This window comes from Corvus hawaiiensis, chromosome 4 (genome assembly GCF_020740725.1).
Source record: "Corvus hawaiiensis isolate bCorHaw1 chromosome 4, bCorHaw1.pri.cur, whole genome shotgun sequence".
Classification (NCBI taxonomy): domain Eukaryota; kingdom Metazoa; phylum Chordata; class Aves; order Passeriformes; family Corvidae; genus Corvus; species Corvus hawaiiensis.
Window position 1 is genome coordinate 354844 of NC_063216.1, and position 25997 is coordinate 380840.

At 48.3% G+C, this 25997-nt stretch overlaps 1 protein-coding gene across 6 annotated transcripts in view; it reads right to left on the minus strand.

Moving 5' to 3' along the window:
• Positions 1-8: 8 nt before the first annotated feature.
• Positions 9-25997, minus strand: part of LOC125324325 (sodium- and chloride-dependent betaine transporter-like) — a 65545-nt gene continuing 39556 nt past the window's right edge. For 4 of the 6 annotated variants that reach the window (XM_048299988.1, XM_048299986.1, XM_048299985.1 and 1 more), the window contains 2 exons: positions 25065-25235; positions 19580-21959 (listed from right to left, as the gene is read on the minus strand). In XM_048299988.1, coding sequence (XP_048155945.1) covers positions 21816-21959; positions 25065-25235 — 315 coding nt within the window. In that variant the 3' untranslated portion in view covers positions 19580-21815. Of the gene's footprint in view, positions 94-1432; positions 1507-11153; positions 11243-19579; positions 21960-25064; positions 25236-25997 lie in introns of those variants that run through there. The other 2 variants (XR_007202930.1, XR_007202929.1) reach the window with 2 other exon arrangements.

The following is a 25997-nucleotide window of genomic DNA, read 5'->3' on the forward strand; positions in this document are numbered from 1 at the left end:
TATGTCCACTCTTGCTGAGGGGCTGGAGGAGCAGGAAAGGCAGTTTCTGCCCTGGCCACGTGAAGACAAGATGGGAAGCACTGGGCAAAGCTCCTGGTGAGAAAGGAGAGAAGGAAGGTGTCCTGTGTCAATGTGATGTGTCAGACTTGGTTGTTACCAGTACGTAACAAATCCCTCAACTCTCATCTTACCTGCTTCTCATCCCAGGGCTCTGCAGGAAGAGCTCTGGGACCAGTAGGCATGCAGCAAAACCACAGGTTGTAGGTGACCCACCACAGAGCAGTTCAGGCAGAGAAACATATCTGTCCCATCTGAGTGACAGTGGAGGGGGGCACGATGAAGGTGCCACAGCTCCCAGGTCTGGGGTCCCAAACTGAGTGCAGCAGCCACAGAGCCATCTGAGAGTTTCTGTGGCCCAGCCAGCCAGGCACAGCTTTGCAGTGGCACCTCCACAATGGATGTGCTTCACTTGGCAATCCCATGCCTTAATCCCTCACCACGGCAGCAACACAGCCGTGTTCACAGCTCTGCACCTGCAACATCTGGCAAGGGAATCGCTGCTCTGCTCTGCTCCTCCCTGGGCACCACGTTGCATGTGTATTCAGCTGGTGCTCACTAGTGCCTAGAGCCAGCCTGTGAACCACTGAAATCCCACTCAGCCAGGACTCCAAAGTCCTGACGATTAATTGGATGAGTCTGACAAAAAAAATTAATTAATACCTGCATTGATTTTAGGCCCTAAGAAGTATATAACCATCACACTAAAACAATTTGGAAAGTGAGCAAGAACAGGCTATGTTACTACACCTGTCTCTAAAACAATATTGCACTCGTGTCTTGAAAAATAAGTGCAGTTCTCCCTTCCTGAAAAGTCAGAAAAAGGCATGGAAGAGAGCCAAAAGGCTGCTTAAAAGTGTGGAGCAACTTCCAAGTGAAGAGAGTATAAATAAAACAGGATACATTGTTCTGTGGAAGAGGTAGCTGGCAGGGGCCTATAAATGTGTCAGTGTCATAGAATACAAGCATTCACCAGTTCTGACGCAAGAACTGCACGGGATTAAACCGTGACTGGCAGGTGGTAGGTTCAAAAAGAGCAAGAGGTGATATTCCAGAAAATGTGCAGCTATGGAGCAAGACTCCCCACTGCAGGACATGCTGGATGCCAAGAGCTTATGACTTCAGAAAAGGAAATTAAGGAGGTAAATAATGGAAGGAAAACGCACCAGGAGCTACTACTGCAATTCTGCAAAACCCTGAGCTGGAAGTTGTTGAAGGTTGAGGGATTCTTCCAAGGAAATAACACTCCCTGCTTTTCCTGGTTTTATTCTCTCCCCTCGGCATCTGCCCTCAGCCAGTACAGAATACAGGACTGGCATGGGGTTTGCTCTCACCCACTTCTCAGCCCATTTTGCAGAGACAAATTTAATCCTCACCAGGGGCCCTGAGGGTGATCAGTGCTACAATCTCCCAGACATCTGTTGACAAAAACATTCATAGATGCAAACACTGGAAAACAAACAAACAAACAAAAAGAAAAACAAAATGGGTATATCAGGAAATGAATCAATGCTGTAAAGAGGTGTCATGCTCTAGCAGTTAAAGCTGACCTTGCTTGAGCTTCTTACTATTGGCAGTCTAGTCTCCTAGCCAAAGAATACCTATTTGTCCCATGGATGCTTGGGGGACTCGTGAACTGGTGTTTCTAAAGTGTCCTAGACGGACATGCTCTCCCAAGTCCTGGCTCAATGGCAGTATTGACTCCTGCATACTACAGTAGGCATCCCATAGTTACAGCAGGTGAATTTTGTTTCCCCACAGAATTCATCACTGAGGTTAGAAAAACTCTATCAACTGCGAAGGGAATGGCTGAACCAGGAAATAACTGTAATTCTTTCTGATAAGTCAGTGGAGAAGCCAGAAGTCCCTTTGCTGTGGGATGAAGCGTGTAACCAAACCCTCTGAGCTATGGAGCCCACACCGAGCCTCACAACTCCTCTAGCCCAAGGACGGTTGCAGTAAGCCCAGCAGTAAGTGGCATCATGAAAATGGTTTCTGGGGAGAAGAGACCATTTCACATAGCCCATGAGGCAGATGCCAGAAGAGACCATTGCAAGACACTCAGAGCAAAGGTTTTGGTTGACAGATCCCATTTCCATCCTACACCTTGTGATAGCACTGTCACACCAGCTCCTGGCTCCTCACCGAGGCAGGGAGAAAAAGATTATACAGAACATGTAGAAGGAAACTAAGATAAAGACAATTTATAAATCAAAATAGAAGAAATAGCACCAAAACCCTTAGGAAGAAGTCAGAGCTGGGCTAAGTCAGGATAATTAGCTATACCTGGAGACATAACAAATTGGACTCAGCAGAAGCCATTTGGACTCACTTCTTTTTTTCTGTAGACAAAAAACAGTAGGTAAGCTGCTGTCTTTAAAAAGTATTTATATATCCTGCTCTCCCTGTGCTCTTTTCCCTGTTCCTGTTGCCACAGTTCTGGAGTGATACTGCAGCTGGATGGTCACACCTCATATTTCATATACCTGGGGTAAGATGATTAAGGAGCAGCAGACCACACTGGCTATTTCTTCTTACCTGAAAAGTGAGGTCCTTCATCTCCAGCTCAGAAAGGACAAGCCAGATTCATGGAGGTTTCTCCACAGTCAAGAAACAGAAAAACAAGCAAGATGATCCCACTGAGGATTCAGCCCACCTACAATCCCGTCTCTCTACAGTGATGGATGATTAGGGCAGAAGGGCTCATGCATGTCCCACAGCCCGGCTGTGCCATGTCCTTCCCCAGACACATAGCCCTGACCAGCAAAACCACAAGTGTCTGTCAGTCCAGGCCAAGTGTTTGACTCCTGTGTTGCTCACGTGCTGGAACAAGTGGTCCTACTGGGATGAAATGTCAGCCCGTCCAAACTTATCCACATGGGTCTCCTCCAGCATGAGCGCAGGGCTCTGTCCTGTGCTGACAGCCCAGAGAGAGCAGAGTCGGTTCAGCAGCTCTCTGTCATGTCAGATTATTTGTTCTGAAAAGCACACGGCGCTTTGGGCGCAGCAAAATGCCTGAAGGACTCAAAAGGATAATCAATAAGAGCAGAGCTACAAGCTGGAGGTGGGCTCTGCTTTGCAAGGACTTGAAGACAAGGTCAAAGAGTTGCAACATGACACTATAGCTGGTCTCTCATTCAGCTTCTTCCAAATGCACCATATTCTGAAGCCAGAACTTTCCAAGCAATCAATGAAAGCTAATGCCATAAATCCCTGGCAGTAGAGGAGTTACCTGTGTTTCACCAAGCTGTGCCGAAGGCCTGGTCTTCTGCTGCTCAAGTCAATAAAGACAATTGCCTGGCCCCAGTGGGTGCAGAGCCAGGCTGAAGTGCAGTCTGGCAAACAGACCTTCTTCTTTTTTTGAGGGATTTCGCTTCAAATAAGAAAACAGCACTGAGAAAGCATTGCTGCCACTTGAAACTCTGCTGCCCGAAACACCATTGCTAACAACAGTGAACTTTTTAGTTTCCCCTGCTTCAGCATGAAATATTAACAATCTCCTCAAATTTGACAGAAAGCAAAAATTACAAAGGCATAAAATTGCCCAAAAGGAATCAGCAAGATGACCTATGAAAACATATGTAAGAAATACTTTCACACACGTCCCCACCTCTTATTTGCCGGTGATTTAACAGCCACACAAATCGCTTCTGACCCATGCAGGTAGAGCCACAATTAGTTTAATTACAGAGTGCAGGCTGTTGTTCAGTCAATTAGACTTTTCCTTCCATCCACACCATTTTAATGACAGCCAAGTAGCCCCAAGGTTCGTGTGTCTTGTTTAGAGCTGTGACCGGCTGATCAGGGCACAGCAGACTCTCGGTCGATTTTCTGCTCACTGCAGCAGCAGCCGATGCTGGAGCTTCCCGCACCCGTGGAAGCTGGAGGGTCTGGGCAAAAGCTCTCTGTGGGAGCCTGAGGATTCTGGTAGTGCTGGCCCCACATGGAGCCCACTCAGGGCTGGAGCATTGCTGTCCTGTCCAGCTGGCTCACAGCCCTTGCTGTGTGCTGCCCAAGAGGTGCCCCTGCAGTCACCCAACCTTTCATCTCCCTTCCCCTGAAGACAGGTGATTGCTTGGTTGGAGAAGTCAGCACTCACAGAGGGTGTAAAAGAAAAGTAAATCAGCTCTCCTGGGCGATGGAGCTGCTGGGTGGCCTGCAGCTCCACCCCCTTTTCCTCCCTCTTGCATAAGATCTGGGTTGCTGATGCCCAGCTCTGACCTGCAGCTGCCTCAAATGTGCCTCATCCTCCAGCAGCCCATGTCACTCTTAATAATGTGGCAGGTGAGGTTGGCACGATGCCACAACCTTATCCAGATGAGAAAGGGCAATCGGGGCATGAGCCACATTTCATAAACCATCAAATAAATAGGACTTTCACATGAGGCCAGGACACATCTTGCAGCCCCCAGCCATGATCCCAGGAGGGCTATGGCAGTACCTCACAGCCCAAAAAAGTTTTTGGAGCTGCCGGGACTGCCATGCAATCGCTTTGCCAAGGGGCACCTTCATTTTTGTGTTATACATGCAGGAGGAATGGGGCCAGCTATGGCAACAACCTCCCCATCTCCAGGTGCCCATTTGAATTTCCTCTGGCTCCTCACCCCATGGGGGAAAGCGGGATCAGGTCCTGCTCCTGGCCGCAGGCTGTGCTTCACCCACCACTGCTGCTGTCCCCTTGGTGTCTGTGGCCACCTTACACTGTCCCTAAGGAGAGCAGGGGGTTGTGCCTTTTTTGGAAGATGCAAATGATGCAGCATCTGAATCATTTTAATGTTATCACTTAAAACTCATCCTGGTCCCTGAGAAGCTTCCCCGGGAAGCAGAGAGAGGGCAGGACTCTTTTTGGGCCCCAAGAGACTGTCCTGACCCAGTCTGAGCCACCACAGCAGCGTGAGGATCAAGGCCAGGCCATATCCCACTCCCTCATGGCCTCGTCTGAGCAGACTGCACGTTCCCAGATTGGGAAAGACAGACAAGTTGCTTAAAGGCATCCCTGTCTGCATCCTCCTCAGTGAAAGTACCGCGTTAAAAAGATTAAAGGCCGATTTCTGCTTATTTTAAATGTGCTGATTAAATTTAACAGCCTTTTCCTTTTCTTATATAGTGCAACCTGTCACGCTGGGATGCCAGTTTCATGATGTTGGTAGTTTATGTGGTTTTGCTGTGTTATTCTTTTGCTCTGCCTGAAGCAACATGGACATTTTTAGCCCAGCTTTATTCTGCAAAGACCCATCTGTCTGATCCCAACCACAGTTACTTTTTGAGTTAACTGGCAAGTTTGACCCATGCTTGAAAAAAGAGCACAGCTCTCAAAGAAGTTCCTCGAGAAGCAGAGAATGGAGGGAGAGAAGAGCTTCAGGTTAGTGTTGCTCCAGAAGAGGGGTGGTGGGGTGACCTGCTTTTCCAGGGAGGCTAACGGAAAAACCTTCCCAGTGCCTTCAATGAGAACATCAGTGTGGCAGAAGTGCCTAGAATGGGCACAGAGAGGGCAGCTTCAGATGGAATTTCTCACTTGCTTCATAGCTCCTGTGCCTGTTCGTGACAGCCCAGCGTGATGTCCAGGCACTGCCACCAGGATGTGGACAGCCATCCACACTGGCCCCTTCTCTCTTTTCCCCAGACAGGCTGCACTGTCACAGCTCAGTCAGTGCAGCCTGAATTGCTGCTCACTGGCCACTACCTCACCAAAACTATGCCTCTGAACCAAGATTTTAGCTTAAATCCTGATGTGAAGCAACATCCTGGGGGAGACTTTGGCCTTCCCAGGGGTAAACTGCCCTGTCTTGCCAGGACTCACCAGTGCTGTGCAAAAGCCATGGCTGTGCAGTGCATGAGGGCGAAGAAATCGTAACTTCATACACATAAAGCTGGATTTGATGCAGCTCCAGAGATGTTGCTAGTGATGTCAGTGGTTATTTGCTGTATTTGTCTTGGTATGCTTTGGTGCGGTTTTTTTTGGTTTTGTTGGGTTGTTTTGTTTTGTTTTTTTTTTAGTTTTTGCTCCTTTTTTTTTTTTTTTTAAATGAAGTCATTGAACTGAACACATTGGGCAAAATTTGTGTTACAAAGGAAAGTGATGATATGCACTTGAGAAAGTCACCTTGGACTTTGTTCCCATAATTTAAAAATGATAAAAATGAATAAGGAATAAAAACTGTGAAGGAAAGAGCAGAAACAAGCATGGGAATGATCCAGCATCTGCTCTGAGCTGTCCAGCATTGCCAGGGAGCTACCTTGTGTAGCAGAGGAGCAAAGGACTGGCTGTCTCCTGGGGCTGGGAAGCTCAGATTAGGAAATGACCCATCCACAGGGCACAGACAAGTTCAGCCTGCTCCACACCAGCCAGCACCTGCTGCCCTTGGAGTAAGATGAGCAGGTAAAAACCCTACACTGCCTCAACAAATCTCTGCTGCTGCATTCAGATGAAAGCACAAAGAGGAAGGTAGATGGGAGAAGGATGAGAGAATCACAGACTTTCCCCCTGCTCCTTCTGCGCAGGGTCACAGCAGCTACCCAGCACCTCATTCAGAACACAGCGCCTCTGAATGTTCCTGTCACCATTCTGGCACACGTATCCAGCTCCAAAAAAAGACTAGAGCCTCACCAAGCACAGCACAACATTGTTTTCCTGCTGCAGCACGGCCAAGCTGAAGAGAAAATCTGTGTTCATTCTCAGATGCCAAACTCTTTGTTCTCCTTCTCCACGAACCCAGAGAGATAATCATGTTCCAGAGCCCTCAGGCTGCCACACAGCTCCCTTTGTTAATATGCTTTTTTTGGGGTGGAAAATAGAGAACAGCAGAGCCAGCTGCCTCTGCAGGAATCTTGCAAGAGCATTGGTAGCCTGCAGCCCCTTGGCTGAGGTTTTCCTCAAAAGAGCTTGGAAAGCATGCTCATTACCCAGAGCACCATTCCCTGCTGTCCAGGATCAACCCGCAACTAGCTGGGCATTATTATCTCCTATCCTCACTTCTTGTGCTAAGCTCGATAGAGCAGTGCAGAAGGAGCAGCTCTTCCCCCAGGACTTGTGATCAGGAGATAAGGCAGAAGAAGGAAAGGTTGTCCCTGTTGCCTTGGCTGAAGACTTGAGTCACATCCCACACAGCCCATACCAGGGTGCAGGCCCTGGCCCTCTGGCACCAGGAACAGCCTTTACCATATGAGCATCTCCACAGGGGCCAGACAAAACACCCCCTTGCTCTATCCCCAGCAAACACAACTCAGTGTCATGGGCATGTCCGCCCGCAGTATAATGACATTAGTTGCTTGTTCCTTCAGAGGAAAATGCATTTCCAGCTGCATTTTTGTTCTCCACACAACAAAATCCCGAACTGTTGCAGAGCTTTTCTTGGAAATGTGCTGGAGGTCTCTACCAGGTGCTGGCAGAATCACAGCAAGGTCACCAGCAAATTGAGGAGCTTTGGTATCCAGACTGCAGCTCCAAGAAGCACTCATGGGAGATAGAGAGCAGGGAGATGGTAGGAGGGGAGGGAGGAAGGGGATGGGTGAGTTTGTCCAGGTCTCCAGTGCTGGGGAGACAGAGAAGGGATGGGGAAGGCTTCACCAAAGGAGAGAGTCACCTCCTTTAGGGTCTGAGTCTCTTGCAGATAGTTAGGAAGGAAGGGCACAGACACAGACTCCAGAAACATCCCAGCAGCTGTACAGGTGAGGAAGCTGAGTTCACTGCCACAGACCACCAGAGCTTGCAAGACCTTTGTGAAGGGGCACCAAGAACCTGGAACACTGTGTGTCAAGTTGATCCTTGGGGCTGAAACATATAAGGCTAGGGAGGGCTATCCCAGCTCCAGGGAGGGGCAGCTGAGCCTATGCCTCTTCTGTGGGTATCACCTAACCCACTCCCTGAGCCCTACTCACTGCAGACCCTCCCCAGGGAAGCTTGCCCCAGGTTTTCACATAAGTGCTGAGACAGCCTCTTTACTGAGCCATCATTTGCACTCACTACACTTTTCCCCAGCCCATAGGCACTGTGAGAAGCTTTCCAGTATTTGGGACCCCAGTACCATTTGCGGGTCTGCTCTGGGACAGTCATCTCCCCTCTTGCTCTGCCTGGTAGTGCCAGCTCCCTGGATGGAAGCAGGAGGTTGCTCACGCAGCAGGGCAGGGAGCAGTGCCTGCAGATCCTTCCCAGCCACCCCCACTGCAGCATGGGGGAGAGATGGTTCATGCCCCTCTTTTCCACCCTCTCCAGCCCAGGATTTGCTCAGTGAGCAGGTTTTGGAAGCTGGTTGCTGCACCTGCCTGTTAACATCAAGGGGAATCCAGTTAGCTCTGCATGGGAGTGATAGAGGGAAAGTTGCTGCTGTCCCAGCAACCGGTGTCTTTCTTGACCAAGAGGACATTGCCATGGCAATGGCAACCAACAGAAGACATTTAGGCATTGCGGTGGTGCAGCTGTGGGTAAAGCTGTGCTAAACCTGCTCTGCTTCACGCTGCTCCAACTGAGCACCAGGCAGGGCTGTCCTTGTTTGCTCAGCTCTCCATCACCTTTTGGAAGACAAAAACAATCCTGCATCCTGCCTTGTCCTCAGGGTGCTGCGCCACTCAGCCCCACATCCAACGCAGCATGGATGAGGAGAGCTCAGCACCTGCACTGCTCTTGCCCAGGGATGCTCGTGCAGGCAGGTGGCTCTTTGCCACCACTGCTTCGACATTCCCTTCTCTGCCCCCAGTGCTCACACCCCAGACCACACACTGCAGTCCCAGTGGACTCACCTGCCTCACAGTGCCAGCCGGTGGCGGGTCCTTGGGGCGCACAGAGCTGCTCACGGACACACCAGCCCAGGGATGTACATACAGACCTGCTCCCACAGGCAGAGGGGAGCTGTGAGCCCCTCCTGCAACAGGGCCCTTCTCTCCCTGCCTCACCCCACACTGCTTCTCATTGCAGTATCGACAAGTCCTTAATGAGCTTTGAGCTCATGTCCAGTCAAATCAACACCCTGCATGTCGTGGGTGTGGGGCGGGGGGGTCCCACAGCCCCTGGAAAATCACGTTTGCTGGGAGAGAAGAGGCTCCAAGGGCATGGGCACGAGGGAGGACAAAGCGAAAGGGCCTGATGCCAAAGAAGGGGGAGACAACAGGCAAGTGGGCTGTGAGGGGTTGGTTGAACCCATATTGCTGCAGCAGTTCCTGCAAGGATTTGTTAGTTCCTGCAAGGATCAAGTGCATTACTGGCTCTGGGTCAGACTTATGGGGTGGAGGGGGCAGCCACAGGAAAGCGGATACTTCTTTTTGAAGTGGCAGGTACCAACCATCAGCCAAGGAAAGGAGCCACATGTGAATAAGCAGTTGCTTAGTGTGTAAATCTTGTCATTGGCTCTAAAACAGTTTGTGCGTAACCTTTATTTCTCTTTCCTTTTCCTTTCTGGGGCCCAAGATAATTTCCATCCACTGGGATTAGAGAGAAGTCGCTCTCAAAAGCAGCATGGGGGAGCTGCCGACGCCGTGAGCATCACCTCGTTAGAGGCAGCATTGACAGAGAGGCAGGGGAAGGAGCCCAAGTGAGTTAAAACAAAGTTCTCCCCAGAGATGACACCTTAGCACTTCACCAGCTCCTCTCTTTATGTTAAAGCAGAGCTAGGGGTGCTCAAAATAGTGACAAAAGTACATTTAGTGGCTTTCACTGCTGAGGAGACAACACAGTGCCCTGACTCCCCTCCTGCCCCCACACACAAGCAAGGGCTGGCTTCACCCCATTCATGACATTGCACCAGCTGCGTGGAGGCTCAGGTGCGCTGAGGGTACCAAGGTAACACCACATTTTTATTCCTTGCTATCAAAACTCACCTTCTTTAAAGGTTCCCCTGTGTCTTAGAGCAGGCAATCACACTGTAACCTTACCACCACAGCTAACCCTGACACAGCTCATGAGCCAAAGCCCTTGCCCCATACAGATGGGAGGGAAAACAGCTGCCTCAGAGCTTTGTTGAGGTTGCTGCTTGTGGTACCACCTACATCTGTGCTATTATCCTGCCAACAGGCTGTGTTTAAAGATCACATTTCAGACTAAGTGGTCACTAGAGGAGATTGGAGGAGGCAGTAAGACCCCCATCAGGCTTTTTTGGCCATTAATGGAGAAAGACAGTGGTGCCAGAGAGGCTGGAAAGAAGGAAAATGGAGAAAGAACATTATTTCTACTGGGTAAACCCAGGGGGCTTTGAGAGCTGAGTGGCTCTCCAGCACACAGGCTGGAGGCATCCTGACAAAAAGGCATCCTCTCAGAGCTGAAGCAAATGCAGTGAGTGGCAATCCCTTCTGGAAGAAAGCTATGGGTCTGACAGAGCACCCTCATCCCTCTCAGGGAGTCTGTGTCCTCCACACCACTCTGGGAGTTTGAGTACCTCGTATTTAGCAGTTAATGAAGTTAAAAGAGAAGTAAACTACATCTGTCTCAGGAATCTTTCCTTTAGGCTCTTAGCTGGGATAAAAAATCAGCCAGTGAAAATGTGCTGCCTTTGCTCCCTAGGAAACCCATCCTGTATCTCTGCAATTGAGCACAGCCTGCACTGCCCAGGCCTGCAAGCACAGGGAGCATGCAGTGCACAGCAGGGAAATCATTATCACCCACCACGCCATGCAGCACCGCTGGAATTGCTGCCAGCTGAGTCCTGCAGGAGCAAGATCAAATCCCTGCCTGATGAACTAAGGCTCACAGTGTCTTGGAGAGCTTTTCTTGTGGCAGTAGGGTTGGAGCTAGAAGATCTTTAAGGTCCTTTCCAGCCCAAACCATTCTATGATCCTGTGATGCAAGTCTTGGTGAAAGCAGAGCTGGCAGAGGCACACTTCCCTGTCTCCTGGGAATTGTGCAGACACTGCCCTGGATGTGCTGGAGCCTGTAGGAGGATCAGCTCTCCCTTGTCTGCCGAGCTTGCTTTGCAGTTGCCACGGAGCCCAAGCCAGGTGAGGGCTTTTTGAAGGTAATGTTGTGTTACTGGGTCAGATTTGCTTTGGCCAAACCAACCAAATTAAAGGAGGTACCTGCAGGTAGTTTCAGAGGGGAGCCAGCAGCAAAGCCCCTGGCCTCCTTTTGTCAAAAAGAGTGGAACTTCAGCTATCAAGATATCGTAGCTCACCCTTTTCTGAGTCTGGCATTGGCCCATCCATCACTGTTCTCTCTCAGTCTTCAATCTCTCCTCAAGCCCAATTGCTGATGTGACACCTCCTAAAATAAAAAGACAGAGAGAGACATTAGCAATTTGCTTGCAGGGCAGGTGGAGATCTCAGGCCTGAGGGAAGCAGCCTGTTAAATGTGTTTTCACAGCTCTCCATAGAGTCCTGGCTGAGGAACACCTGAGAACTGCAGTGGGTCCGCTGGAAACACCACGTGCCATAGGCAGACTCCTTTCACTGGAAGCACAGCAAACCATCTCCCCACCTCATGCACTTCTGGTCTGGAAAGAAAACAGGCCAGAAAGTGACCATTTCCACTGAAGGGATAAGAACTGAATTTGAAAGCCACAAGTGTTTTCGTATCACATTTGTTGTGGTAGTTAGAGGCAGAAGCAGGCTGTGAGTATCAAAGGTGCTGGAGAGAAAGGCCTCTTACCATCAGTCTGAGCAATGCCTGCTTTTCCAGAAAAAAGGGAAGTAGGACGAAGAAAAGGAGAGAGTACATAGATATTTCATACTTGGCAAGAACTAGACATGGACTGGTAAGCCCAAATGAATTTGGGAACATGCCTTCGAAGAGAAGCAGAATTCATTGGAAAAGATGGGATTTGGAGCTGCTCTCTTGGTTGTTTTCCATGAACGTTCATGAGACTAAATTTTGATTCACCAGTGTGTTCTCAGAAAATGAGAGCTTGGCTGATAGACAAATACTCGCTGGCTTCAGTATTTGCATTCAAAGCATTTGGGCTGCCACCTCCAAAGCTTTTGGTGGTTTGGGAAATTTCCAGCAAAAGAGCCCAACCCCACCAGATAATCTGTGTGAGTAAACACAAGTGCAAAGAGTGTTTTCTGAATAACAGCTACTGGATGTGATGACAGTGGTGAAAGCAGCCAAATAATCAGGCTAGACATCTCTTAGTTTAAAATCCATTTGCAGAAATCATTAACACAATCATTGCAAAATAAGCAGAAGTATAATCACTCAGGGATAATTTGCAAAGAGGAATAGGGCTGCACTCACTGAAAAGAGCTGTTATGAGATATGAGGCTGCCTGGCTCTGACTAACCCACCACGTCCACCACCTCCAAAGAGAAGCAAAGCTGGCCAGCACAGCAGGGCTGGCAGGCACTGCTTTTTTGAGCCCAGTCTAAGGCATGGCCTCCTCCTCTGCAACCTCAGCAATCCTGCCAACCTGCAGTGGGGGCCAAGCTGGCTGGCCTCTTTCCTCTCTGAGCAGGCTCAGAGCTCAGGTCTGGTCTGACTCCTGACACCCAGGCCATCCTATCCTAAAGGGTGGCCGGTAGGGAATAGACAGGGAAAATGTGTGAGAGCAGGATAGGTAAGGTAGGACAATTCCTGTGCTCATTCCTCCCAGCGTTCACTCACAGGTGCTGTATGTGACTCCCAGCCCAGGTGGCCTGTTGAAAACCCCCCTTGTGGTGTCCAGAGTTTCTTTGTCACCAGTGGCTGGACTGTTAATACCATAATCACCTGCCAGCCTCACTGACCTCTTCTCCCCAGGAAAACTGCCAGAATCTCTGCTACTCCTCATCTTGGGCATTCCTGGTCAAGTTGGGATGAGCCAGTCCTATGGCATGGAGAAAGGTCTTGCCCCCCACACTTACAGCTCTCCACAGGCTGCCAGCCATGTTTCCAGGGCACACAGCTTCTTTGAAATATCCTTTCCCTGGAAACCCGTCAAATACTTTTCACAGATAGTACTTTTATTTACAATTACCTTCAGCCACTGGTATTAAATCTGCATTTATGCCCCTTGTCCCTGCAGCTGCTAGGAGCCCTTAGGAACAATTTCATCTGGAGATGACTTGTTTCAAAGACTGGGCATTTTTAAATCTCTCCTGCTGTCAACAGCACAAACAAAACAGAACACGGTGAAGGAATAAAAATGTAAAAGAAATATGGCAAGAACAAAACTGAAAATAAAAACAAGAAAAGAAAAGGAATTTCCACCACTGGAGGAGATGAAAAGTGACCTGCCAAAGAAAAACAGATTGGGTTGGAGTGCTTTTGTTCAGTGCATGCCTATTCATTTTCTTTCCCCTGGAATACTCTGGAGACAGGGAGAACTAGTGAGATAATGTCACTGGATATTCTGGCAGTAAGACTTTGTCAGCTGTGAAACAGCCAAGTTCTGTTAAGCTCAGTGGTTTTTGTGTTGTTTGTCCTGTGCACCTTACCATAATTCATGTGGTTGAGAAACACCTGGGAGAAAAACTTCCTCTGCTAAAAGATTTGTCAGCACTGAGATTTCGGTCAGCAGAAAAGACCTGAAGGACCAAGAGTTGCCCAGCACAAAATGAAGAAGATCAATCTGACAAGTCCTGAGATGTCTTATGGGAGGAGGGGGATATTAGGTAGCAGAGAAAGAAAAGGCCACTAAAATAAAATCCATGCATTTAAAGATGCCTCCATGTAATTTTCCATATTCTTTCTTTTGATGAAGAGCCTTCACCTCCAGTTTGTGTGGGTAAAGTATTTCCAGGTGTGTGACCATTTTTTCCATTTGGCTGAAATAAATGAGGCTGTATACATGGATGTTTCTGAGAGAAGAGAAGCACACTGCCCCACACATTATCGTGTCTGTGGCTTTTGCCAACAGCTAAAGCCCAGTGAAAGCTCAGCCCTCTGCACCGTCACATCTCCTTCTCCAGGCACAGCACAGCTGGAGGTGGTGCTTGAGGTGGTTCCTGTGGGTAGCCCAGCCCACTCTTCTGGTAGGGCTGACACCTGCAGCATCTCACTGCGATGCAGATTCAGTTTCCCGCTGGGCAAAGCCAGACCTGAGTTGCCCTTCCAAAGCATGAGGTTTAATCACCAGTACCCACCTCCCAGCAGCTGCCAGCAAGCTCCCAGGCTGATTGCTGGTGAGTCTCTAAGTACTGGTGACAGTAAGGCACCTGCTTTCAGCTTTCTCCAGACATGTTCCAAAGGCTGGAGTCCCCAGAGTACGAGCATGCCTTAGGTCCAGGTGACACAGGGACATGGAGGTTCCTGGGTGGCCCCAGGGGCCACATACCACCGGTGTCCCTGGTGTGATTTGGGAGCAGATTTTAAGTGTGGCAGTCTCCCCTCACCCCCTTCTCCCCAGCTATCTTCCCTGCCACAGGGGTGTTTGAGTGACACTGGGTGTGCTCTGTCCCTGTGACATGCCCAGCAAGCATCAAGGAGCACAAGGCCCTGGGAACCAGAAAGTGAGAGCTATCATGGACACCAGCCACGGGATTTCTGCAGGGAGGATTCCTGGCAGGACCTGTGTAACAGCCGTACCTACCCACTGCAGGGTGTTCTCTTAGGTCGTGTCTACCCAACCAGTGTTGCCCAACTAAATCAAAACAAATTAGGCTAAATTAAACCAGAGCAGCCCACTTTGAAGCATGATTATTCCAGCTTAAAGTCCATTTGGGTAATAAGTGGACATAGTCACATTGATGAAAGTGTGCCTGTGCCTGCAGGCTGTTTTGATAAATGTAGTTAAAACAACCTGATCATCTTTCTGTCAGTGAAACTGCAAGAGACTCACAAGGGACTGGAAAGATTTAGCTCTATTGCTTCTAATCCATCAAAAACAGTGTGAACAGTAATGCTATGTTCAGCTTAGCTCAAACTTGATCCTGATGGACTTAATATAAATTAAAATTAGTGTGAATGGAACATAAATAGAAGTGTCTTCACATACTTTGGAAGATTTAACTGAAATCACATACTCTGTGAAACCAACCTAATTTTAAAGTAAATGTGTCCCTAGGTCTAGTTACATCATTGGTGTAGCTCTTATGATTTTTTTTCCCTCTTTATTAAGAGGCTTATGCTAATAAAAGCTCTGAGGTAGATGCTTTAAATCAGCATAAATACAGTTATACTGATGGAGCTTATGCCACTTCCCAATAGAACAGTATGGCCATGCTTTCCTACAGGGAGAAGCCTTATTGCACAGCTGTGTTTGACCTCAAAAGCTCAGGGGTGTGGGAAAAGTGTGATAGATGTGGAGGAAAAAGAGGACAGTATGAGATGGAAATGAGGGTTACTGACAGAGGCAGTATAACCACTGTCTACCACAGGTGTTCCATCATGATAAGGACACAGGCCTTGGAGATAAGGAAGAGCAAAGGCCTGGCTCCTCTGTGAAGTGCCACACAGGGGCAACCTCATTTATTACTGCATCGGAAGGGACGGAGCCTCCACTGTGAGGGGAAATATCTCCAGCCTGCAGCCTTGCTGCTGCTTGGCTGTGTGGTGCACACACCCAGAACCAGCCTCTGTCTGCAGCAATCAAGTTTCACACACCCCCAGCCTCCAGGGAAATTGCATCTATCGATAGGATTGGGTGGTGGGAAATTGCTTTGCCATCGCTCGATGTGTCCTACATCAGCCTGCCCGAGGGACTCTGGCCAGAACAACCAGAAGGTGCAGCTGACACCTCTGCCCACGGTCACTAAAACACCCTTCTCTTCCTTCCAGAGAGAGAAGAAATTTTGGAAAGCTTTACCAAGATTACAGATTACCTCTACTTGTAAATCCAGAGCCTCACAAACTCAAGATGCTGACAGCAACACACTTACCACCAGCCTCTGCCACAATGTCACAGTAGTGATGTCATTAAGACAAAACCTACCAAAGCACAATTCTCCCCCAGATGCCCTAACACACACACGCCCATGTGGAGACACTGATGTGAGATGTTCTGTACCTCTAACTTCCCAAAAGGGATCAGCCCCCTTTCACCTTTCTCCTCTTCACATGAAACCTCACAGGTACCCCAAGGCCAAACAGCAAAGGCTTTGCTGCTCCCTCCCTTGACCACAGAAACAGGAAAGTGAGCCTGAGCTCAAAAACTCCCAAATACAAGGGAAATGCCACCCCCTGTCTTGTACTGCAAAAGAAGCTGGAGTGGGGGTCATAGTAAAAAAAATTTCAGGCACCAAATAACTTTTGAAATCTAATTGCAGCAGGTAACCCATGAAAAGAAAAAAAATCAATTCCTGTTATTTTCTCAGCTTAAATACTGTAAAGTGAATATGTTCTGAACGTGTTCAAATATCCTTCACCCACAGGCTCTGAAAAAACTAACTGTGCCTGACCACACTGCTTGCCTATGTGGAGATACAGACTCCCATGCTTGGGCTCCTGGACAAGGGGGTTTATGGGACGGGACAACTGGAGGCTGCTCCTTAGCTTCTGTTTTACTTGGCTGGTAATTTATGCTTTGACTAAGGTGTAAAACAGGTGTAAAGCTGAGCCCCGAAAAAGCATTTTGAGGTGGGAGAGCCTGGTGTTGGTGATGAGAGATAGACACACCCAGGGAAGAACTGGACAGGGCACAAAGAGAGAACCCCACCACCATCTCCCTGTTCCTTGACTGATGTATGCATCACACCAGTGCCAAGGGGAGCCACAGTCACCTAGCCTGGCTGGGGAGTTCACATCTCATCCAAAAGCACTGCACAAGAAACTAACACTGCCTGGGCATGATTTCCCCAAAGTTCTGAACCAGGCCAGTTCCCATTGCCAGGCTGCCTCCCACCATCCCAGCTAACCCAGGGCTATGGACTTACACTGCTGTGCCTTGCCACTGGCGGGATTTCTCTTCAGCAGCTCCTGGACCCACTTGCATGCTGCTTGGAGCACTCCAGCATAAAGACCCCTGCTTCTGGAGAGCCTGATGAAGAAACACCAGCTCCAGCTCTCAGGTCATCCTCACTTCAAAGCTAGAATGTGGGGAGGAAGCTCCTGTTACAGCGATGGCCCTTCTCCAGGATATGTGAAAGTGACAGGTTGCTTTTATGCTTGAGGGAAGTTTTATTTCTCTGTGAGAAAAAGAAGATTATTTCATGTCCTGTTGAAATACGAGGTCCAGAAAGGCACCAGATGGCCTGTAATGTCTCATCCTCCTCCAGAGACCACTGTCTACACCATGGTACAACAAAAGCTGCACACTTGATAAAGCATGTTTTGGAAAAGTTTAGTGGCCACTGGCAGATAACGATTGAGTGTAAGCATGCCTCTGGTCCAAACCAGCCATCCTAGTCCAGAGCTCCCATCCTGGCTGTCACCCAGGCTGGGCAGGAAACTATTCTACAGCCTGTAAAAAAAACCAAAACGAAACAGGAGAAAAAAATCAAAAAGCCACTTCACAGAATGGTCTTGGCATGTCACCAAAACCAAGACAGGATGGAATTGCCCACAACTGGCTTTGCACAGACATTGAAAGCATTTCTCCCTGGGAATCCCTTTCCTTTCCACATAGCTTTCCAAGCTCAGGCTTGACAAACCAGAACAGGCAGCTCTGAAAATACATGTCCTCCTTTGCAGCTGTGGGTCAGGGATGCAAACCAGAGCCAGGATCATGCTCCAAAAGCAGTTGAGGGGGCAGGGCTTATTGTGGGCTTTAAAAACAGCACAAAGCAAAACACCCTCCACACTGTCCATCCATGCACTGTTAAGACACATTGCTTCTCTTCCCCTGGCAGGTTCAGGAGTAAAGTCCTTCACTTTAATGTCCCAGCCCTTCCCTGCAGCCTTGCACAGAGAACTGGACAGCAGCACATGCACATCTCTTCAGCCTCTCGAGTCTTAAATTTTAATTTTTGAAGAAGTTATTTTATCTTCTCCTTTGATGAACATTACTCCCCTCTTACCCCATTCAACCACAATTTAGCTAATTATTAGAAACTTACCATATGTAAGCACGTGTAACCTGATAAAGCAAAGGACTTCAAGAAGACCTGATGACTGCTATATGCCCTCATGACTGCTGACTGTCTCTTTCCCAGCCCTCATTTGCTGTGCAACCAAGTCACTTGGCTCACGTCTCTTATTTCCACCTGTGCAAGGCCCACCTCTCCTCAAGATGGGGGAAGCATCTCAGCAAACCCCTCCTGCCACACACCAGGGAAGCAAAATCTCAGGGAAGTCTCCAGGTTCCAGCACAAACCACACAACCACTGCAGAATACCCATAACTCACACAAAACAAACACAGCCTAAGGTCTGAGAAACCCCTATTCTTCTAAGAGTTTTCATTTCCTCCGGTTCAGTCCTTACTGCCCTTTTTCTTCTTCCGACCCTTGGCAAGCTGTGTACCTGCACAGGGGAAATCAAGAGCTTTGCTCAGGATGGAGCAGTGGTTCCAGTCCTTGGCAGCTAGCCCCTGCACCAGGGGCTGTGGTGGGCACGGCTTCTCTCCAGCCCAAAAGCTAAGGCGAGGGCTGGAGGGAGGGCATGGCTGCACCTCCAGCTTGTTGGAAGCTACAGCAGGTCACTGTCCTTCGCCGTGATCACCTGGGACAGGAGAACGTTTGAGAGCCAAGGAGAAATCCCACTGCAATTCTCCTCCCTCCAAAAAACAATGTTGAGGGTTGAAGTCACAAAACTTGAAGAGATCCTGGTGATTGATATTTGATGGTTTTATCTTTCTTTCTTCAAATTTTGTCCAGTACAAGTTTTCAATGACCGTTTCCTTCTTTTTTTACCATTTGTCACTGTCAAAGGAAGAAGGGAAAGAAGGCCGAAGTGGGAAGGAACAGGAATAACAGGATGGAAAAGGATAATACAAGACCTTTTGTCTTGATTTCTTTTTTAACAAACTATGTTCCTGTCTTTCCTTCTGGAGAGAGGGGTGAAAATGACCTTTTTATGAAGAAAAAAAACCCCATCAAAACCAGAACAATAAATGAACTGGAAACCCAGAAATGGTAGTTAGGTGTTTACAGGTGTCTGTCCTTTCTTCTGTATACAGTGTTTTAATTCCAGCTGGGAGGAGCAGCACAGTTTGGCCACCTTGTACCTTTTCTTGGACTCCAAATGCATCGTGTCTTGGCACGTTATCAACAATTACGGGGGAAAAAAAATAAATCTCTCCCTCCTCTCCATACCAGCCATTCAGTAGTGTATTCCTGGTGTGTGCAGGACAGGAGCAGTTTCCCATCAGACTCAGAGGTGCCCGATTCCAGGGGTTGATGGAGACCTGTCAGACCTGTCACATGCATGCAGCAATGCTTGAGATATTTGTGTAAATTTAACAAACCACTACTTGGTCTCTAATTGTGCTGGGGGTCTCACAGCAAAAAACAGCCACTGGTGGCATTTTCCCCTGTTCCCTCAGCTGGGTGTATGCGGGTGTTTTTAGTTTTTAAAGGAAAGGGAATTAAATGACACTGGGTCACTGAGCTTTGACTTAAAATTCCTGAAACTTTGTCAATTCCATCCAAAGAAACTGGATTAATTTCCTGATCCTGGGAATTCTATGATTGCTTTCAATGGACACAGCAATCTCTGTGTCTGTTGAAAAAAATCCTCTGGCTTTATTAAAGTAAGTTGCTTCCTGGCAGAGATGGGACGCTATTGTCAGAATATACATAAGGAACAGAGGAACAAGTTCATGTAGTGTTTATTTTCAATAACACGGCCCCACATTTGTGTTCCAAACCGAAAAGTTGTTTCTGTCTAGGACTTTTGCAGTGTTACTCAACTGCCTCAGAAAAAGAAGTGAACACATCTCCACAACTTCTCTGACAGCACCACACTACCTTACATCTCAAAGGCATGGCAGCAGGAGCAAAGGGGCTAAATGTCCTACCAAGGATTGTGCAAGAACCAAGACTGGGAGGGAGCTGCTTGTCCCACCAAATCATGAGCAACACTGGTGGGAGGGAGAGGAAAAATCATCAAACTACTTACCATGAGGCCTGACTGCAAGCCTCTGGGTGCTAAGCTCTTCCCACAGTATTTGCAGCATGACATCCAGCTCTTTAAAAAAATGAAAATACAATAAATGGTGTCCTATGTGATGCTGCAGTCCTTCGCAGGGAATGTGAATGAGGTTTGCCAGCTTTCTCCACCTTCCACAGTAAAACATTTTCAATCAACTGATAATGTCCCAGAGAGGTACAAATTCTGGTACTTGACTTTCAGCATTCATTTCACCAGCAGTTTGCAGTTTTTCGTTTTTAAAGGAAAGGAAATTAAACGGGGAAAAGATTGCCCTATGCTAATTCTCCAGTTAAACTCAGAGGAAGCTGCAGCAGATAAGGTTCCCATAGCAATTGGAATAGGTACCGAGCCACGCAGATGAGGCCCGATTTCCCCCCTTGCTTTCAGTGCCGGTCGTTTATCTCCACACAGCACGGGGAAAAGCAATTACTTGGAACAAGGAACAAGGGAAAGGAACCTGTGGCATCTGTGATTCATTTTGATGGCCATTCTCTGGCGTGGTTGGATGCACCAATATTGCAGCACAGCCGTGCACCAGCACGTGTACCCTTGACCGCAGCAGAGCTCCCGGGGTGCATGCTGCCACTGGCTTTTCTGGTGGGTTTAGCTGTGAAATTTTGACAGGCATTGAAGCAGGATTTGGCAGGGAGCTTTACAGCCCCAGCCTCCACAGGACAGAGTCATCTGGCATTGCACCAAACCCCGCATCCAAACACAATTCCTCCCACCCATCACATCACATTTTTGACTACCCTAGCAACAACCAACCTTTAATTTGACAAAATCTGCTTCCAATGAACCCATCTTACCTATTAATTTTGCTTTATCTTGCCTGAGCTGATGATTGTTGCGCCTGATTATGTCTTCCTTGTCCCCTGAGCAGTCATCTGCAGCAAAGCCAAGGGAGTGCAATCATTCTCCCAGCCTCTTCCCAAAGCTACTCTGCAGCACAGGATCAGGCCTATCAACTCCTTCATTAATTCCTCTACAAAATGCCCCAGCAGTGCAGTTAAATCTGTGGGCGTGCAGTCCTCAGGGTCTCATTTTCCCAGCTGTGCTGCAGCTCTTTTTTTTTTTACCAACTGCTCTGGGACTTTTCTTGCACTCCATGAATTTTCTGAAAGAATTGTCAAATATTCATCGGTTTCACTCTCGGATGCGTTTTCACTGGGCCGTGTAGTTTTGACCAACATCTAGTCCCCTAGATAGTTATTCCTTACCCCCTTTTCCAGACTGAGACTGCCTTGAGATCCATCATCATCAACTACGATGGCGTTGAGCACTCTGTCACTCCTTTCCCTTCCAGTGACAGCTGAAGCTGTAACTACTGACACTGCAGCCTCCTTTTATCATTGGCTATGATATGTTCCTGGCTCTCTCTCCCTTGCACATAGGTCACCTAGCAATGCACTTTCCTTTGTCATCCTCCAGCTTCTTATGAACTACTGAACCAACTTACTTATTTCCTGTGCCAATGCCCCATCATTTTGTGCTTTTGCACCCCTAACTTGGTTCCTTCACACCTTTAATCTCTGCTCTCCTTCACCACTCTCACCACTGTGGTTTCTTTTCCTCCTCCCAACAAGAACACACTTTTTTTTCCCCTTTTTTCTTTTTTTGCTACAATGTTGTTTTTCTCTTCCTAACCTGTGTCAGTACTGAAGGGCACTTCTGACAAAAGTGTGCTGCACTCTCCACAGCTGCTGACGAGAAGAGTTGTCCCCAAGGTGTAAAAGAAATGCTGTTCCCAGTGGGTGCAACCAGCTGTCTGGAAGGAGAGGGTGTCCCAGATGCTTCTGTCACAGATGTGAAGGAATGAAGGGAAGAGAAAAGAAACCACTTTGGGAAGCAGAGAGCAAATCAGTCTGGGTTATGGAGGAAACATCCCAGATGCCTTAGAAGTGGGTTTCTCTCTCTGTGATGATCACCTCCTGGACCGGAGGAGACCATCCCTCGCGCCTCAGCTCTGACGGCCCCACCACGTGCCGCTTCTTCGGCTGCGGCAGGTCCTCCGCCGGGGAAATCAGCTGCTTCAGTCGCTGCGGAGAGGAAGGCGCTGTTAATTAAGCTGATGAGCAAACTGACAGCCAATAGTGATCCACAACCATTGCCGGGGGCAAAGGCATCTAGAGAGCCAATGCTCCCAGCTCCCTGTTCCTCTCCTGCCGAACGGCCGTGAAACAGAGAAGGAGAGCAGCTTTGCTTCGCCTGCTCTCTGACAATTATTCTGCCCCTGAGCTCAAATCTGGGCTGTGGACTGATAATCTGATGTACAGTGCTCCTCACAGACCTGCTGCTGTGAGGGAGGATGCCAGCAGTTAGCACCACAGACATTGTCTGTGGCAATGGGAAAAACACCATAAAGCATTGCTTTTCCTATACCAAGTAACTTTCCCTTGATTTTGGTGGGAGCTGTGAAGCCTTTCAAACGGACTGATCATCAGATGCTGGGCATCTCCTGCTATGATCCAAAGCAGGGTGGTAGGCGATACCTACCTCAGTGGCATTTCCCAGGTAAAGCAGTCCCTCTGCAGACTGGCTCCTGCCCCAGACCATCCTCAGCTCCCCTCTTCCAGTCAGCCAGACTGTGCTGGTGAAGGCAGGGCTTGTGGGCTTGTGAGGCAGCTGCCTGCCCTTAGTTCCCTCTGTCCTGTGCAATGCAGAATGCTACAGGCTGTTCCACACACATGTATGCAGTGTTGTGACAACTTTGGGGAGTTTATTCTTAAAAAATGAAAATATCTTTGACCTCTTCAGCAAAAAATGCTGGTTGTCAGCGACAGCTGCAGTGAATTTCTGCTCTTCTTCATCCCATATTTTAAGTCACTCTGGTGCCACACAACTTCCTGAGCTCCTGGTTTTCTCCCAAAGCCCAGTAACGATGTCCTGCAGCTACCTGCCAGCTCCATGGGACAGCCTATCATTTCCCAGCTGAAACCTGACTTTCACAGTTACTAACTTTTTCCATCACAAGCTGTTCAGGACAGTGCATGCTCCTCCCATGCAGAGTGCATCACAAGCAGAGCATCCATGACTCCTTGGATTCATTTTAGTGCTCCCACTCCTTGTGAAGTGTCTGTCAGAATCACAGATTTTGTTCATTTATTCAAAACTATTTGCCCTGTGATTTCCAAAATTGACCTTGGTCTGCAGCTGTTCTGTGGGCACTTCATGGTGAGTTTTTAGTCTTTGGAGCTCGAGCTGTCTTAATCAGGCACATTAGGAACCAGCATTTGCATTTCTTGGTCAGTCAAGTGTAACAAGAGGAATCAGTTTGTTGCAGTGACTGATCATAATTACCAATTACAAACTTGCTTTCAGTGAATGGTCTGCAATATTCAAAGACTCTGTTCCTAGAAACATCTGTGTCAGGAAATTAATTCACTACAATTCTGGAGTGTGACTGGAAAAAGACAACAGGTACATCTTGAGAAAATTTGTTTTAAAAACAGGTACAGCTATCCCAGAAGGTATTTTGTGGCTGGCTTTGATTCTCCCCTGAATCAACCCAGGTTTAGCAGCCAATACCTTCCCACACACCTGAACCGCATCCTTGGAAATTTCTTCATCCTAATGTAGCTGAGGAGTCCCTGGAAATTTCAATTAATAGAATGTAAACAAGGACAAACTGAAAACCCCTTGATCAAAACAGGCCAAATCAATTCCTCAGGTGTGCTCTACAATGAGCATTAACACTCTTCACAGCAGCATTTCGGTCCAAGGGCTTGAAGCACTTGGCCCCTGGTGAGAGATAGTGCTTGTTTAGCAGGCAGGACATGTGGGCAATTACTTCTCTGACAGCTCCAAGGCCTCATTTAGACATAAAAAGCTTCTGAGCTGTGGGGAGTCAGACATGTCAGCCACCCCGTCAAACTCTTCAAACCAGCCATGCATCATCACTAAATGGCCCAGAGCACAGGAAAATGCTGTAGGAGGTGGAACTCGAAGTGTGAACTTGGAGCAAATCATACCACAGCACCCTGGATTCCCCTGCAGTTCCTCATGTTGGGAAGTGTACGCCTTCCAGCTCCCTTCCAGACTCATAATCTCTTCATGTCTGCCAACAGCAACCAGGAGGCCAAAGGGTCAAAGGCAGCTAAACAGGAACTATTTTAGTGCAAAATTCTTCTTCTCTGGCCTCCTGCCTGCATGGCTTATGCCTCTGTCAGTGTTCCACTGAAGACTTCAGTCGCTACCAGTCCCATCTGGACCTTGTTCTGTATCTTTTCCTGAGCCTCAGAACAGCATTAGCCCCCTCTGCCACAACTCCTGCCTCTCCCTATTAAGATTCTTATTTCCAGTCAGTAAACAGGAGCCACTGTGAGCACAGATTCACCTTCCCTGAGACAATGGAACAAATGAAGACTACCTGTACCCAGCCCACCCCTGGATGTGTTGGCAATGCAGGGCCCTCCTCTCCATAAGCCCACCATGTGACTGTCACACCTACACCACAGCCACAGGGATGCTCTCATCCCCTGTTCACCTGCTCCCTCTGCCCACCCCACCCTCCAACCAGCTGCAGTGAGAATGGGGAAGGACCAGAAGAGAAATTGTGTAGAAATTTAGATGTACTGTACATCACTCAGGTGTTTCTTCATGGGTCAGGTGAGGTGTCATCTCCATGGTACCATCTCCCTAGATACAGTTCTTCCTAGGACAAGGACAAAGATGTCTACAGTGAAAGAGGACAGGCTCGGGCATGGCACAGGGTAGAGCCTTACAGCTCTGTGAGCACATCCTCTTTAGTAACTATGGGTAATTTCTTTTTTGAAAATAACATGGTCCTGACCCAGGGCTACAAGAGACAAGAAGTAAAGGCAAAACAGAACCTGTTTTTGCACTTGGTTTGCATTGGTATCTACTGCATATATACTACATATATGTCCCTATATTGCACTGAGCATGATGGTGCAACACCGCACAGAAGACTGCACATTTGATGATCAGCCTGGGAGCTGTGCTGAGACCCTCCCAGCTCTCCCAACTGCCAACGAGAGCTACAGAGCATTCTGGGGAGGGGCCACTCTCACCAGCCCTTGCCTTCTCAGAGGAGAAATGTGCCAGGTACCTCCTCCCTGGGGCTCATCCTGAACCATCTGTGGGAGCAACAGCAACACGCCCAGTGACCGCAATCTCAGTACCTGTTTCAGGGGTCCTTTGGTTTTCAGAAGGATGAAGATGGCATAGAGAGGAATACAGACCATGGAAGAGAGTGCCATCAGCCAGCCTACCACATAGCCCCAGGGTGGGTACTCGTAGGAATTGTTGTATTTCAAGGGTGTGTACTTGATCAGGGAAAACAGGAAGACGCCCTGGGGAGCAGAAAACACAAACATAAGGAGAGCCAAGGGGCAGTGAGGCCCGGCAGCCTGGCCACCCTGCAAGGACTGGCTGCCCTGCAAGGGTGGCAAGGGTGTTCTGCCTTGCATGAGCCAGCAGGGACCTTGCTGGCTGCAGAGAGCAGAGCCTGGTGCATGCTGGCTGCACGAGGAGTTCTCAGAGCCAGGGCCAGGCATCTCTGCAGTGTAAAGCCTTCAGGCTTCTGCAGAGTTCAAATAAGCGAAGTTGGAAGCAGCATTGAGGGTCCAGCAACATTGAGATAGCAATTTATTCATATCAAAGACAAGAATTTTTGTTCTTCCTGGCAGAAAGACTTCAGAAGAACCACACAGGCACAGATTTACCCTCCTGGGGCTCTCTATCTACAGAGCTCTCAGACAATTTGGGCTGGTTTAAAAATTTCCCAAATCTTCAAGTCCTGCTGAAGCCTGGGGACAAACAACTAGGAATCTTTTGTAAGTTATAGTTATAGATCCCATCTGTGTTCCCACTGAGGTCAAAGAAAACAACTCTCAACATCAGATACAAAACCAGAATTTGGCTCAGAAAGCATGTAAAAGTCAGTGGAGCAAGACTGGACACAAATTCAAAACAGGCAAGAACTTGCCTGAATTTGGGTGCATTTTGTTTAAACACAGTCACAGAAGTTTTGGAAGAGATTTAATAACATAGAAAGCCAATGGCTATAGAAAGATATTTCTGAACCATGGGCAGTCCCAGGAACACAGGCTGAA